At 56.0% G+C, this 13,428-nt stretch overlaps 4 protein-coding genes across 4 annotated transcripts; 3 read left to right on the top strand and 1 right to left on the bottom strand.

Annotated features, from left to right (window-relative positions):
• Positions 1-2,648: 2,648 nt before the first annotated feature.
• E0L32_001450 (uncharacterized protein) lies at positions 2,649-3,255 on the top strand (the record flags this gene model as incomplete). Its single annotated transcript, XM_031135530.1, has 2 exons — positions 2,649-2,768; positions 2,827-3,255. 2 exons carry the CDS (start codon positions 2,649-2,651, stop codon positions 3,253-3,255), a joined length of 549 nt encoding a protein of 182 aa, XP_030991964.1.
• A 368-nt stretch (positions 3,256-3,623) lies between these two features.
• Positions 3,624-7,588, top strand: E0L32_001449 (uncharacterized protein; the record flags this gene model as incomplete). Its single annotated transcript, XM_031135529.1, has 2 exons — positions 3,624-6,567; positions 6,624-7,588. The coding sequence occupies 2 exons, from the start codon at positions 3,624-3,626 to the stop codon at positions 7,586-7,588; spliced, it is 3,909 nt and encodes a 1,302-aa protein (XP_030991963.1).
• A 706-nt stretch (positions 7,589-8,294) lies between these two features.
• On the bottom strand, positions 8,295-11,504 carry E0L32_001448 (uncharacterized protein; the record flags this gene model as incomplete). Its single annotated transcript, XM_031135528.1, has 3 exons — positions 8,295-10,768; positions 10,825-11,219; positions 11,287-11,504. 3 exons carry the CDS (start codon positions 11,502-11,504, stop codon positions 8,295-8,297), a joined length of 3,087 nt encoding a protein of 1,028 aa, XP_030991962.1.
• Positions 11,505-12,132: 628 nt separating this feature from the next.
• Positions 12,133-13,204, top strand: E0L32_001447 (uncharacterized protein; the record flags this gene model as incomplete). Its single annotated transcript, XM_031135527.1, has 3 exons — positions 12,133-12,160; positions 12,250-12,741; positions 12,801-13,204. 3 exons carry the CDS (start codon positions 12,133-12,135, stop codon positions 13,202-13,204), a joined length of 924 nt encoding a protein of 307 aa, XP_030991961.1.
• Between the last annotated feature and the right edge of the window lie 224 nt (positions 13,205-13,428).

The following is a 13,428-nucleotide window of genomic DNA, read 5'->3' as shown; positions in this document are numbered from 1 at the left end:
CGCCCGAAGATTGAGAATGGAGGTCAGGATGGTGACGACGATGACGATGACAATGGCAGGCTTCTTGACCCTCCTCCGTGGCTGACCTGTCCCTCCTTCGCCTCCTCCGTCTCCTCTCCTGGGAGACCCTTCTATCTGGTGTCTGGACTTCGTATTTGCACGGAAAGACGGGAGGCTTGACGCTCTACCCTTCCCGGGTGTGTGTTACAGCACCGTTCTGAAAGAAGGATATGTGGCCATAGCCGTGGACGTCGGGAGCGGCCAATTGGTTGATTCTACTTGTATTCTCCAGCGCAACAGTCAATTCATTAGCGCAGGCCCGTTTTGGTCTCTGAGCCCCAGAGCCACTGAAGCAGTCGGTACAGTCGGCGTCGCTGCGGTGGGAAAAAGCAAACTCGTGTTTGTCTTTGCTTTGATGCCCTCAAAATAGCCCACCCGGATCCTGGCACAGCCTGGGGATATACGGGAAAAAAGACCCTTTTCTTCTTCTTCCTCTCCCAGCTGATGAAAACAGGGTGACCAAGGTGCCAGTGATAACGTCACCGGCCCGGGCCAATGTGCCAGGATGATTTGAACCCTTGCAATCACAAATCAGCCACGCCGCGGTTGCGCCCACAGTACCACAGTCTCTTCCAGTCGCTCTCTCTTCTTTCCTTTCCCCTCCACTTGCACACCACACCATCTCGGCTTCTGGTGAAGAATTGGCGAGAGGGGGCCCTAGAATCCCTTAGCAGCGTCGTTGGCCGCACTTCCAGCGAGTGGTGAAGCCCCCGTCTGGTGGGCTTGGTGGGCAATTGAAACCCTTCCAGTCCCAGCGGCCACCGCCTCTGCCTCCTGAGTGGGCACCAGGGTCTTGCATTTTGTTACACCATCCGGCCCAAAAAAGCCCAGGCGTTGATTGGCAGGCTGCTCGGTACTGATCGCGCGGCACCAATTGGAAGATTCGATGGCGGTGGGGCAGATGGGCAGATATCCACCGTTGGTGGGCGCCGGCGGTGATAGTTGCTTGATCGGTGGGATTAGCAGGACGGGGCTTTCGACACTGCTCCGCTGCCAAATTAAAGCGCCAGACAACACATTGAGCTCGGGGCAGCTCTTCGTCGGTAACTACCTAGGTAGGTACTGTACAAATCGCAGCGAGGGAAAACACAGCACGCTCGTGGCTTCGCTCTTGCTCGCGGCGAGGGTGGAGAAGAGGGAGAAGAGGGGGTGCCGGTATCACTCAGTCTGTGTTCTTCACAAGCCCGTCTTCATCTCTGCTTGACTTATCTGCGTGCAGAGACGAGGGCATCTCATCGATGTCGCATTGCATCTAGCCGCGGCCCCCCATCCAATGAGGCCCGGTGTGCTGAGGCCTGGCCGCGACGCCGTTGCACCTGCTAGCAGAGGCCGTTGCTCTTGTGGCCTGTTTCGCGATGCCAAAGTAGACGCGGGGTGCAGCAACGCGATTCGAGCAGGAGGTGTGCATGCCGTGTAAGATCGACCTCGTCTTTTGCCGCCCGCCGTGGGGTGGTGGTGGCCGGTTTGAACTCTTCCGCTCCTGGGGTTGGTGAACGATTGCATTGCTTCGGAAGTTTGCCATCGTACGGAGTAAGCTGGGTGCCATGCCTCCTCCTTGTTGATGTCACTCCATTCCAGCAGACCCAGGTCCTGTCCACCCCCCGGCACGTTCTCTATTATTAACCCCGTGGTGGGCGGGCCATGGAATGCGCCGCATGCACCACATACGTACTTGTAGTGTTCAGCAGAACTGTTCATCGCGGGGAACAGCAGAGACTTGCATATCATTGGGATCCTTGCCGTCACTTGCCGAATCGCCATTGCTGGTGGGTGCTGGGGTCCATATCTCAGTACCTTCGTCGAACATAACGTCGAAAGGACGCTCGCACAAACAAGTCTTGTCTCTCGTTTGCAAGTGGCACAGGGTAAGGACTTGTGGGAATCCTGCGAGGTTCTCGACTGGGAGACATGGGTGGGCAAAATGGATGGTCCAGCTCTGTCTTCCACATACCGAATCCCCATAACTCCATTGTACGCTGCAGATGCTCAGAGTCCAGTCCCGAGTCGTAAGGAGGGGTGATATGGAATTGGAAAGGCCACCGGAGCGCTGTTTATGTGGATGAGGTTGTTGAGCGAGAGTACAGCCGGGCTTGGTTTAATGTGTATGGCTTTTGCTCCTCGGGTGTGCAACACGTCCCAAGATCACCAATATATCTATCTTGATTCAACCTGCGTGTCCTGAGTCAACTCGAGCTGGTTTCTGCAATTAGTGGCTTGCTCCCTCTACATAACCACGGTACGTTGGGCCCTAAAGTAAACAATGAAATCGTGCTCAATTGGAAAAGAAAATAGTCCTGATGAAAAGGGCTGAAGCTTGACAACAGGTTGTCAGCTCTGTAAAGATCGGGTTCTCAAGTATACCAAGTGTTGATTAGTTGAACTTTTGTCTGTTTATTTTACAATAGCACTGAGGCGATCCTAAGCATGTTGCAAGCAGGTCTAGGTACGGCGATTGTATGACCGATGTCGAGTAAAGCCGGAGATGAGGCTCTAATACAATGGGTGAGAAGGTTAGGTAGATGGAGGGGTTTGGTTCGCGACGAGTTCCCATGGCAAAGTAGGTACCAACTACAAGTAGGTCGACAAACATGGTCGATCAGCCAGCCATGCTCGAGCCCGAGTTCTCAGCCATGCGCTGCAGTATGACAGGATTAGGGAATACAAACCACACGGGACGACGGCTCATCGAGTCCTCAATTACTTGTACAGTGAGTGTTCTGACGATAAGCCGCGTTTATCTCGAGCTCTTTTCCCAGAATTTGTTAGGCCAATGCCGAGTGGACAAATCAGGGACCTTGTTCTAGAGCAATCGAGAACCTTTTGGCGACCTTTAATCACCGCACCGTAGTTGCGAGCCACGCGCACGATACGGAAGTTCTCCAGTACAACGGTCCGCGGAATACCTGCGCTGTCAGTGTTCATGTCGACCTCAAAACCCCCCCTGCTGCCTCGAACCGAATCGAACCCACTCCACCTCTCCAAACTCCCACATCATCCCATTTGAGTGATCCTCCACCTTTCCCCCTACTGCGTGGTCTTAGTACTACGTGGAAGCTACCTTGTCTCGCACAACCTCAAATCCCCAACTCCCCATCCCCTCGACGTCGCAGCTGGCCAAAGGGCAATCCCGCAGCCTCCTGCTCCCCTGAAAGGTCCAATTTCACCATCTACCCGTCTCTGCTCACCATGTGTTAAGCGGACAGCTCTTTGCCTCCCTCTCCTTGGTATTTGATAACGCAGACCAAAGTCAACCCTCAAGGTGGTCCAACCGTGGTAAAACGAAGCTCTATCTCGTCAATCCCAATTGAGATACGCTCCGTCACTACCTCTTCCATCTCTCCTTCTATAATTGCCTCCAAGTCCCTATCTACTGTGAGTGTGCTCCAGATACTACTACCAAGCACTACCCAAAGAGAGGGCTCTCTCAGTTGTGTCTTGGACCTCTATGGAGTGAATCAATTTACTGACTCTCCATGTCTCTTGCAGTTCCTCCAAGGGCCACCCTGCTTTGATCTGCGACTGATTTTCTACGGCTCAATCTACACGGATTCAACGGTATAACGATGGCTACAAGCTCGTCCACCAACCCTACCCCGGGTCTCGACCAACCCTCGGCTGCTCAGAAGCTACTCCAGAAGCATGCCGATCACCATGCATTTGTCGAGGAGGTCCCGGATGAAGATTTGAAACACGACGTCCCCGCCCAGGCAACTAACGAGAGTGCTGCTGCTCCCTGGGCCGCCAACATGTCTGCCAAGGCTGCTGGAAAGCAAAAGGCGCAGCCGTCGGCGACGGTCATCGACACAAATTCACAGGAGCTCTTTCCAGGCCTTGGCGGCAAGGCTCCTCCCCCGCCCAAGGTCGTCAGCCAGGGCTGGAACAAGCTCGGTAGCTCCAACGGTGCGGCTCCGACCAATGGCACCTCGCGCGCCTCGACTCCGGCCTCTGTCCCGACCTCGGCCCCGGCCTCGGGCAAGGCCACGCCTACCGGCCCCTCGCTGCACGGCCCGCCCGCCCTCTCAATCCCGGGTCGCAACGTCGAGACCATGCTTCTTGATTCTCAACATATTCTGCCCCGTGACAAGCTGAGACGCCCGATGCCCGACATCATCAAGGACATTAACCGCAAGTCCCGCGCCAAGATCAGCTTCAGCCCATCCGCCAACGGTCGGTACAAGTTCGAGGCCACAGGTCCCTCTGAAGTGGCCCAACAAGCTCTCAGAGACCTTGCGCAGCAGATCGGCACTAAGCAGACCGTCCGAGTCCCCATCCCTCGATCAGTCCGGTCACACCTTATTGGTACCAGGGGAGCCAACATCAAGAGGATCCAAGAACTGAGTGGAGCCAGGGTCCAGCTCCCTAAAGACGAAGAGGGCCTCCCCTACCCTACAGACGAGGATGACGACAGCACGATCGACGTGACTGTCGAAGGCAACGCTCTCTCCGCAGCCACTGCCTGCGAAGAGATCAACAAACTTGTTAATCAGCGGTCTGCGAATGTCGCCACGAAACTCCGGGACATTCCTGCCGAGTTCTACCCCTTCCTCGCCAACCCGCGAGACAACTTCCTTCGTGATCTGAAGGACAGGGGTGTTCAGGTTACTGTCCCATCTCATCAAGCCTGGTCGTCGCAACCCCGTGAAGCTCCGCCAGAGGGCCAACGCCCAGTCTTCGCTCCCGCTCCCAATAGCGCGCCCATTGAGCTTAGTGGTGAACGTGCTGCTGCACAGGCTGCGCGAGCCGAGATTGAACGTCGCGTGGAGGAGCTGCGGAGGAATCTGGAGCTTCAGCAGCTGTCTATTCCTTCTGGACGCCAACAATTCATTATTGGCGACCGAGGCGTCTCGGTCGAAGACTTCTTCAACGACACTGGCTGCACGATTGTGATTCCCACCGACCAGGAAGACGACATGGTCACAGTCATCGGTCCCGCGGATCGGGTTCAAACCGGCCTGGAGCGCGTCATGGACTTGGCGATGAACATGCAGCTCTCCAATTTTGATATCTCACGTTTCCATCGCCAGGCACCAGGCGGAGCATCTGCACATGCCCGCAACGTCACGCGCTACCTGAGACAGCGAGAGGTGATTAAGCGGCTAGAAAAGGAGTACAACACGTTTATCAACACGCCTACAAACGAGGATGGTGCTCTGGCTTGGGAGCTCTACTCCCGAGAGGGCAAGAACGCTATCCGAGCTCAGACCGAAATCAAGGGCATTGTCTCCGGACACCCCCCTTCGAGGATGGCCACGATCCCTGTGGATCATTTCTACCACAACCATCTCAGGGACAACATGAACTCGAGTATCCGCCAGAACTATGGTGTTCAGCTCGTCTTCCCCGAGGCATCAGAGGCCGACGCTCCTCTGCTGCTCGTCTATGAGGGCCCATTCTCGGCTGAGTCGCGGTACGAGGTGCCGACGGCTGCGCCTAACCCCGCGGATGTCCAATCGTTCGAGCAAGGCCTGCGCGACGCCCGAAACGCCATCATGGAGTTCCTCAACCATCAAGACCAGCTGACCTCTACCACCATCCAAGTGCCAGTCAAGTTCCACGATAGGCTGAGAAGATTCATCAAGCGCGAGCAAGAACGGCTGCCTGCCGGCCAGCCCGCTGCCAAGGTCAGCAGCAAGGGTGTCGACGTCACAGTTCGTGGTCCGGCGTCTGCAGTTGAAAGCCTTGTCAAGAAGATCAACGCCTTTATGGAGCAGGAGAAGGAAGACGAGAAGGAGCGAGGCTTGATCACCGCTTTCGACTTTCCCCAACAGTTCGCCAATCATCTGATTGGCAAGGGAGGCAGCAACATTCGCGAGCTCCGTGAGAAGTTTGACGTTGACATCAACGTTCAGGATGGAAAGGTTGAGCTCAAGGGCCCACAAGCCAAGGCCGACGCCGCGAAGGCACACATCCTTGCCATGGGACGCCAGCTTGCAGACGAGGCGACCCACGTCCTAAACATCGATCCTAGGTTCCACAGGGAGCTCATCGGCGCCCAAGGTAGCCAGATCAACCGTCTCCAAGACCGATACAAGGTCCACATCTTCTTCCCGCGCTCAGCAAGGAGCACCAAGGACGACGAGTCTAATGCCGATGCTGCCAGTGATGCTGGCAAGCCCCGTCGCCAGCAAGCTCCAAACGAGGTCATCATTCGCGGCCCCAAGAAGGGCGCCGACGAAGCTCGGGATGAGCTCCTGACTCTGTTCCAGTATCTCCAGGACAACTCTTTCACGGCCACCGTTGCCTTGCAGCAAAAGCAACTGCCCATGCTGATCGGGCAAGGCGGTTCTGCTATGGAGGCTGTCCGACAGCAGACGGGTGCCAAGATCGACATCCCCAACGGCCGTGACTCTCCTGATACTATGGTCGATATCCAAATCAAGGGAACAAGGGACCAAGTCGCTGCTGCGAAGCAGGTCCTTGAGGAGAAGAAGGCTATCTTCGATGACACTATTACCCGCACCATTGATGTCGACAGGAAGCATCACCGAACCCTGATTGGCGCCGGAGGTAAGTTGCAACCATTTACATGTTGGCGCAAGTTTCGTGTTGCTGATACATCTTAGGTGCTGGTGTTCGAGATATGGTTCTCAAAGCTGGCGGATCCGACGATCGCAAAGAGTTTGCTCGCACCATCCAATTCCCCAAGCAGGACTCAGATGGCAACACCATCAAGGTCGAGGGCCGCAAGAACATTGTCGACGACATCATCGCTCAGATCGAGGCCTTCGTGGCCCAGCGCGAGAACCAGGTCACGGAGGTGATCGATGTTGCCACCGACAAGCACCGGTCTCTCATCGGCCGGGGCGGTGATGTGAAGAAGCAGATGGAGTCGGACTTCCACGTCTCGATCGACATCCCCCGTCAGGGTAGCGGCCAGACCGGCGTCAAGATCACTGGCCAGCCTGGCGATGTCGAGAAGGCCAAGGCTCGCATCCAGTCGGTGGTCAGGGAGCAGCAGGGCGAGACAGTCCAAGTGCCCCGCAAACTTCACCACGCCATCTCGAACAACGGGCAGTTCTTCCGCAGACTCAAGGGCGACCACCAGGTCACTGTCGACCACGCAGGTCAGAGCGTGCCCGCTCGCCCCGCGCCGTCCTCGGGCGCGGCCAATGGCGGTGCGCTGCCGCTCATCACCGACGACGCCGAGGCCACCGCCGACGCGCACTCGTGGCAGCTCGCGGACCTGGGCTCGGGCGAGGACGGCGACATCCCCTGGGTCCTGCGCGGCTCGCCCGAGAACGTCGAGAAGGCCAAGAAGGCCCTCGAGGGCGCGCTGGAGCAGGCCCGCCGGAACGACACGGTCGGCTACCTGGTCCTGAGCGACCCGCGCACCTACCGCTACGTCATCGGCCAGGGCGGCAAGAAGGTCGAGTCGATCCGCAAGCAGAGCGGCTGCAAGGTCACCGTGCCGCGCAACAACGACGAGGCCATCGAGGTCATCGGCTCCAAGGACGGCGTCGAGAAGGCCAAGGGCCTGATCCTGGCGGCCGTGCGCGAGGGCGTCAAGGGCAGCGCCGCTCGCGACTAGGTTTCGCGCACGCAGCGGCCCTCTCCTCCTCCTCCCGCTCGTGGGCCCGGATCGCATCGCCGCGGCGCCTCCTCGGCCGAGCAGCGGGAGATGGAGCCCGATAAATGGGGGTAAAACCAACCAGCCAGCCAGCCAGCCATACATATGGGGTTCTGTAGTCGTGTTGTATGCTAAGTGAAGGTGGGAAGAAGAAAAAGGAGTTCAAAAAAGTTGTAGCAAAGGCAGATCTGCTGCCCCTGTTCCTCTCGGCACTGGGCAGCTGGGGCAGGTAGAGGAAAAAGGGGGTTCCCCCGAACTTCAATAGTCTTTATTTGCACACAGAATAAAATGAGTATTATTCTAATTGACACAACTCGGGCAATTCTTTGCGTCATTGTCCTTTTGATTTGTGTATCTACAAAACGTTACATGCCTGCAGACGAGTTCCTATTCCTCGTCTCGGCCAAAATCAACAAGTCAGCGCTGACCAGATCATTGTTGTCCTGATCGCAGGTCACTGATCGGTTCGGTAGTTTTATCATCTTTTTTAACTTCTTCGCTCATTCTTCTCATCATCAGAAGTCGAAACTGTAATACCCTAATGCTCTTGAAACTAAAACTCCATCGCTATGCACTTAAGGGGTTCACGTAAAACCATGCAGAAACCCCTCGAACTACCTCTTCCCGTGCTGATGCTATATGTACACGTGCTCTCTCCTCTACTTGCTCACATAAAGTCATCTTCAGTCTCGTCCCCATCGTGCGCAAGGGCTAACCGCGCCGCCTCGTTGGCAAGCGTGATGATGTCGCTCAGCAACTCTTCCGAACGGTTGCGGGGCGGGTTCGTGATTGGCGGGATCGGCCCTTGCAAAGGCGGCGGGTAAGGAAGCGCAGGCCGGGTCGTGGTTGTGCTTCCAGCGCCCGTGGTAGTAGCGGAGCCACTCGCCGTCGCCGCCGCCGCCGCCGCCGTACTCACAGGCTGTGCCGACGCAGGAGGCGGTACAGGGCCCAAGGCCGTCGTCCCTAGCGTAGCCGACGTGGCCCTGCCGGGGGCAGAGGGAGATCGAACCTGGACCTTGATCTCGCCGCCGATGCCGTCCACCCTCAGGCTCGTTGTGGTCGGAGCCGCGGGGTCACTGCCCGTAGAAGAGGGCAGTCCCGCCTTTGGTCGCGCGGGCGGCGGAGCCATCTGGCCAGGCTGGGGAGCCTTCCGGACGAGGTCCCGGAGAAAGTTGTTGGCGGCTATCGAGCCGTCCATGATGTACTTGAGACAGACCTGCACCCTCTCGCGAGCGTATCTGTTGTTGTCGTCATAGGCACAGCAGTTGAGCAGAGGTACAAGGCCATTTTGGCGCATGATCTGGTCCTGCACCTGCGAATTCCCGGGTCCACGCTCGCCTCTCGGCGGCTGGAGCAAGGTCGCGAGTAGGCCCAGGATCTGAATCTTGATGCCGGACCAAGCAAAGTTATGGGGAGGTTCTCCAGGCTGGGACGGCGGTGGCGGTGGAGGAGGAGGCTGGTCGGCATTGCCGTTTTGAGCATAAGGCCGTTCGACTATCTGTCCATTTGTCGAAGACTCATTGTTGCGGGGTGCCGGGGCCTCCACCAAAGGCTTCTTCGGGATACTCTCCTCCAGTGCTTTCAGCAGAGTGATCAACTCATACACAGCCTCCCACTCAATGATCTTCTTCCGTATGGCGTCGATATCCGCCGCGGTATTGATGAACTCGAGGAACTGGGCCAGACCGTCTCTTGCACGCTCGAGATCCCATCCGTCCACGAAGAAGTCGGCTGGGTCCGTGATGCCAGTCAGAACCTCGGCTTGCAGACTGAGGTAGCCCAAGCACTCCGGCACAGTACGACTCCGGAACCAGCTGAAAAGGTAGTGCACGAGCTTGATGTCAAGGTCATCGTCGCTGATTTCTTGGTCTAGAGCAGAAACAAATTTCTTGCGGAACATGTGACTGATGACGCGAAGGAGCACAGCCTGGGATGGCGAGATGACGTCCTTGGTCACCCGTAATGAGTTCCATGCGTAGGGAAGTAGCGCGTTGTGATGGATGGCCTCGACAATCTGCGAGGTTATCTCGAAGATCAGCGATTGCTCATCCTTGTCCCAAACCGCAATGTAAACGAGCATCTCTCGAAACAAACTCTTTCCACAGTCAGTAGCCAGGAACATATGACACCTTGTCTTTTGCAGATTCTCTCCATAACGTGTCAGACCAACCCCAACAGTGTCCATGATACAAGACTTGACAATCATGTGCAAGGCTTCTATTTGCTTCGGGTCGAGCACGTTGGGCAACTCTGTCAGTACGCCTGCCATTGGGCCCTCGCCGTACGACTCGTCGTCATCGATATCATCATCTTCGATCATGTCATCAACGTATTCCTGAACGACGTGCCGCGAGTCCCCATCAGCGCCTTCGGGAAGGAGATCGTCGTCGTGATGATGATGGTGGTGATGGTGGTGGTGATCATGGTCATGGTCGTGGTCATGGTCATGGTCATGGTCATGGTCATGGTCGTGATGGTGGTGGTGGTGGCAATGATGATGGTGGTCATGATGGTGGTCATGTTCGTGCTCATGGTCGTGTTCGCAATGATCGACCATGTGGTCGTCGTCCATCGATCGATACGTGTGCGCGTATCGGTGTTCTATCATGCCCAGATATGCTTCTTGCCTGGACTGTGCAAACTCAATCGAGGGCATGGAAACATTCCAGCCGTCAAAGTTCTGATCTCGAGCTCGTTCCCACCATGCGTCGACTTCGTGGGAGACGCGGCCGTAGAGCTTGTCCTGTTGGAACTTATCGGTCTCCTCGGGTTGCCAGACCGATGTTGCAGGCTCGGTATCATTTGGGTCGTCCGCTCTCGGGTTGACGTCGGGCATCCATGTGCCACAGAGGGGTGAGATAGCGGCCGGGATTCCGGGCGGCTTGTTTGCGTGCGTCTGGGCGTATTCGACAAGGAGAGCCTTGGCCTTTTCGCAGACATTCGAGTTGCGCTCCAGCCAATTGAGAACTTCGACCTTAGCGATGTCGAACCGGAAACCTGAGCCATCCCCTAGACCGTCTTGCTCGTCCTGGGTATGTTCATCATCAAAGAGCACATCGTGCCAAAATGACATCTTGTTCCGGTCATTCTTGGCAGTCCAGTTGTGTGCCTGTTGCAGAGCGGTCACAAGAAGTTTCTTGTCTAGAAGGACGTGTAAGTATGGTAGCGAGACTGCTCTCTTCATTGATTTGACTTACAGAGGTCGTCGATTTCTTTCAGCTTTGCCCTCGTGCTGTCGTCCAACTTTTCTGGACCAATTCCCTTATTCGCCATGTTGATGCACAAGATGATGGTCTGGTACACCATCTGGTCAAAACTGACAGCTGCGCAGATGTCCTGCGGCACCTCGGGCTCCTGGGTCACGAGCAGGTTGCGGGCGATATGCATGAGCTTGTTGAGCATCTGCAGATCTTCCTTGAGACTGGCATAATTCTTCAGGATCAAGGCAGTGCTCTCAGGACCTGATACTCGGGCATTGGGGTCGTTGAGGCTGGATAACGGCCCGATGCAGCGAGTGGTCAGATACGGCACTGCGGACGCGAAGATCTTGGTGAGGTACACCCAGATCTCGACATTTCTCGATAATGCTTCTCTGTATGCTCGGGTCAGCACCTGCCTATCATATATCCATATAGCTATGGTGCTTGGAAAGCACGAACCGGACTTCCTTCAAGGTGTGCGTCTTCTCCAATGTTCGCGTCACCATGTTGGTGACTTTTGCATGAGTGAGAGGTCCGGAGATCGGGGGCGAATCGCTGTAGTGGCCTTCCAAGCATATCAAGGCAGCCGAGAAGCAGACTTCCTCGACTGTCTGCTTGGACGATGGAGCGCTGATCCGGTCAACAGGGGGCAAAGCCCCCGTCGCTACCGGCGCCATCTTGAAGTATGTCTCTGCTCCGGATGGACCGTAGAAGAAAGGCGAGGCGTTGCCTTATGAAAATCTTTGGGGCGGGTATGCCCACAGTTCAGCTAATGAACGATGTCTTTAAGCCTTTTATCAGGCAATAAGACCTTGTCACATAAAAATGCCGTAGGATGAGACCGGATGGTTATGGCGAGATGATTGCTGCTGGTAGGTTTGGGAAAATTGAGCTTGGATATCTCCCACCGCCTTTGAGACAAGATGGAGGCGACTAAGCAGGAAAAAAAGGAAAATAGCTGGAGGTAAGCACCGCCACGGCATGTGGTCCTTTCACTGGTGTCCGTGCCTGCATTTCTTTAGACACCGCCTAAGTGGGCCTCCGAGATGCAACGACATCGCCATAGCGGGGTAATTTTTTTTTGGCCGGACTTATTGCAGATCTTGGAGGGCTGCGGTAGGATGGACGAGTAGCGGGGTGCTTCATTTGCTTATGTATCTGCGTTTTCCTCTCTACGTGACACCTCTTGTATAAATATCTCACTCTTATATTTCTGCATATCCCGTCGGGCCATTCATTCCTTTGGCTGCCCAAGTCGTAGGCCTTTGTATACTCAAGTTCACTCCCAGGACAGGCGTAGAGAAGATGGGCTCTGTTCCAGATACCTTTGACCGTAGGTGGCCTCCCTGCTCCTTGATTATATTCCCAAAGTTCGTCCTGATGGAAACCCTTTCTCTAACACGTGTATCTACTCGAGTACAGGACCGGTACACATCGCCGTCATTGGCGGTACTGGTCTCTCCAAGATTGAGGGGTTTGACCCCATCGCCACCCTCAATCCCAAGACCCCCTGGGGCTACCCTGCCTCCCCGATCCAGATCGTAGAGCACAACGGGGTGCCCATCGCTTTCCTCGCCCGCCATGGCATCCACCACCAGTATGCGCCCCACGAGGTGCCGTCACGCGCTAGCATTGCTGCTCTCCGCCACATCGGCGTCCGTACCGTCATCGCCTTCAGCGCCGTGGGCTCCCTCCAGGAGGAGGTCAAGCCCATGGACTTTGTCGTCCCGGACCAGGTCATCGACCGCACCAAGGGAGTCCGCCCTTTCACCTTCTTCGAGGGCGGACTCGTGGGCCACGTGGGCTTCGCGGATCCGTTTGATGCCAAGATTGCGCAAGTCGTCAAGCAATGCGCCGAGGCGATGGAGGGCGACGGTGTGATCCTGCACGAGAAGGGTACCCTCATCTGCATGGGTAAGTCTCTAGCCTTCTGGCCCCATCTCCTGGTGCCGTGTTCTGACCACTTCCTCCAGAGGGACCTCAATTCTCCACTCGGGCCGAGTCCAACATGTATCGTTCTTGGGGCGGTACCGTTATCAACATGTCGGTCTTGCCAGAGGCGAAGCTTGCCCGCGAGGCCGAGATGGCCTACCAGATGATCTGCATGGCGACCGACTACGACTGCTGGCATAGTACCGAGGATGTTGACGTCGCCATGGTCATGAAGTATATGGCTGCCAACAGCCAGAATGCCAAGCGGCTCATCGGCGCCGTTCTCGATGAGCTATCGAAACATGACAACAGTGACATGGTCCTCGCTAAGCATTGGGAAGGCGCCAGCGTGGGTGCTGTGTCGTTCATGACGAAACCCGAGGGCCGTAACCCTGAGGCGCTGAGGAGCGTTCAATACCTCTTTCCCGGTTTCCTGAAGCAGTAGATTTCTTTCCACCTCAGAGGATGGATAGCTGGTTGTGAAGGCTGCAGAGTCTTTCTTCACTTACACAGTGAGTTAACTGGATAGCACTAGTAGCAGGGGTAGACAGTAGCAAAAGCCACGGTCTGCTGTGATACGGGTTTATAGAAATCTCTATGTAGGAGTTTGGAATATAGAAAGCGATCAACTTCGTGCCCGTTGGATCTGCTAATCGCGCGCTTCTAACC

The sequence above is a fragment of the Thyridium curvatum genome (assembly GCF_004353045.1).
Source record: "Thyridium curvatum strain D216 chromosome Unknown NODE_5_length_802575_cov_81.998223, whole genome shotgun sequence".
Taxonomy (NCBI): domain Eukaryota; kingdom Fungi; phylum Ascomycota; class Sordariomycetes; order Thyridiales; family Thyridiaceae; genus Thyridium; species Thyridium curvatum.
Note: the sequence above shows the minus strand (reverse complement) of the source record. Positions and strands in the feature narration are given on the sequence as shown.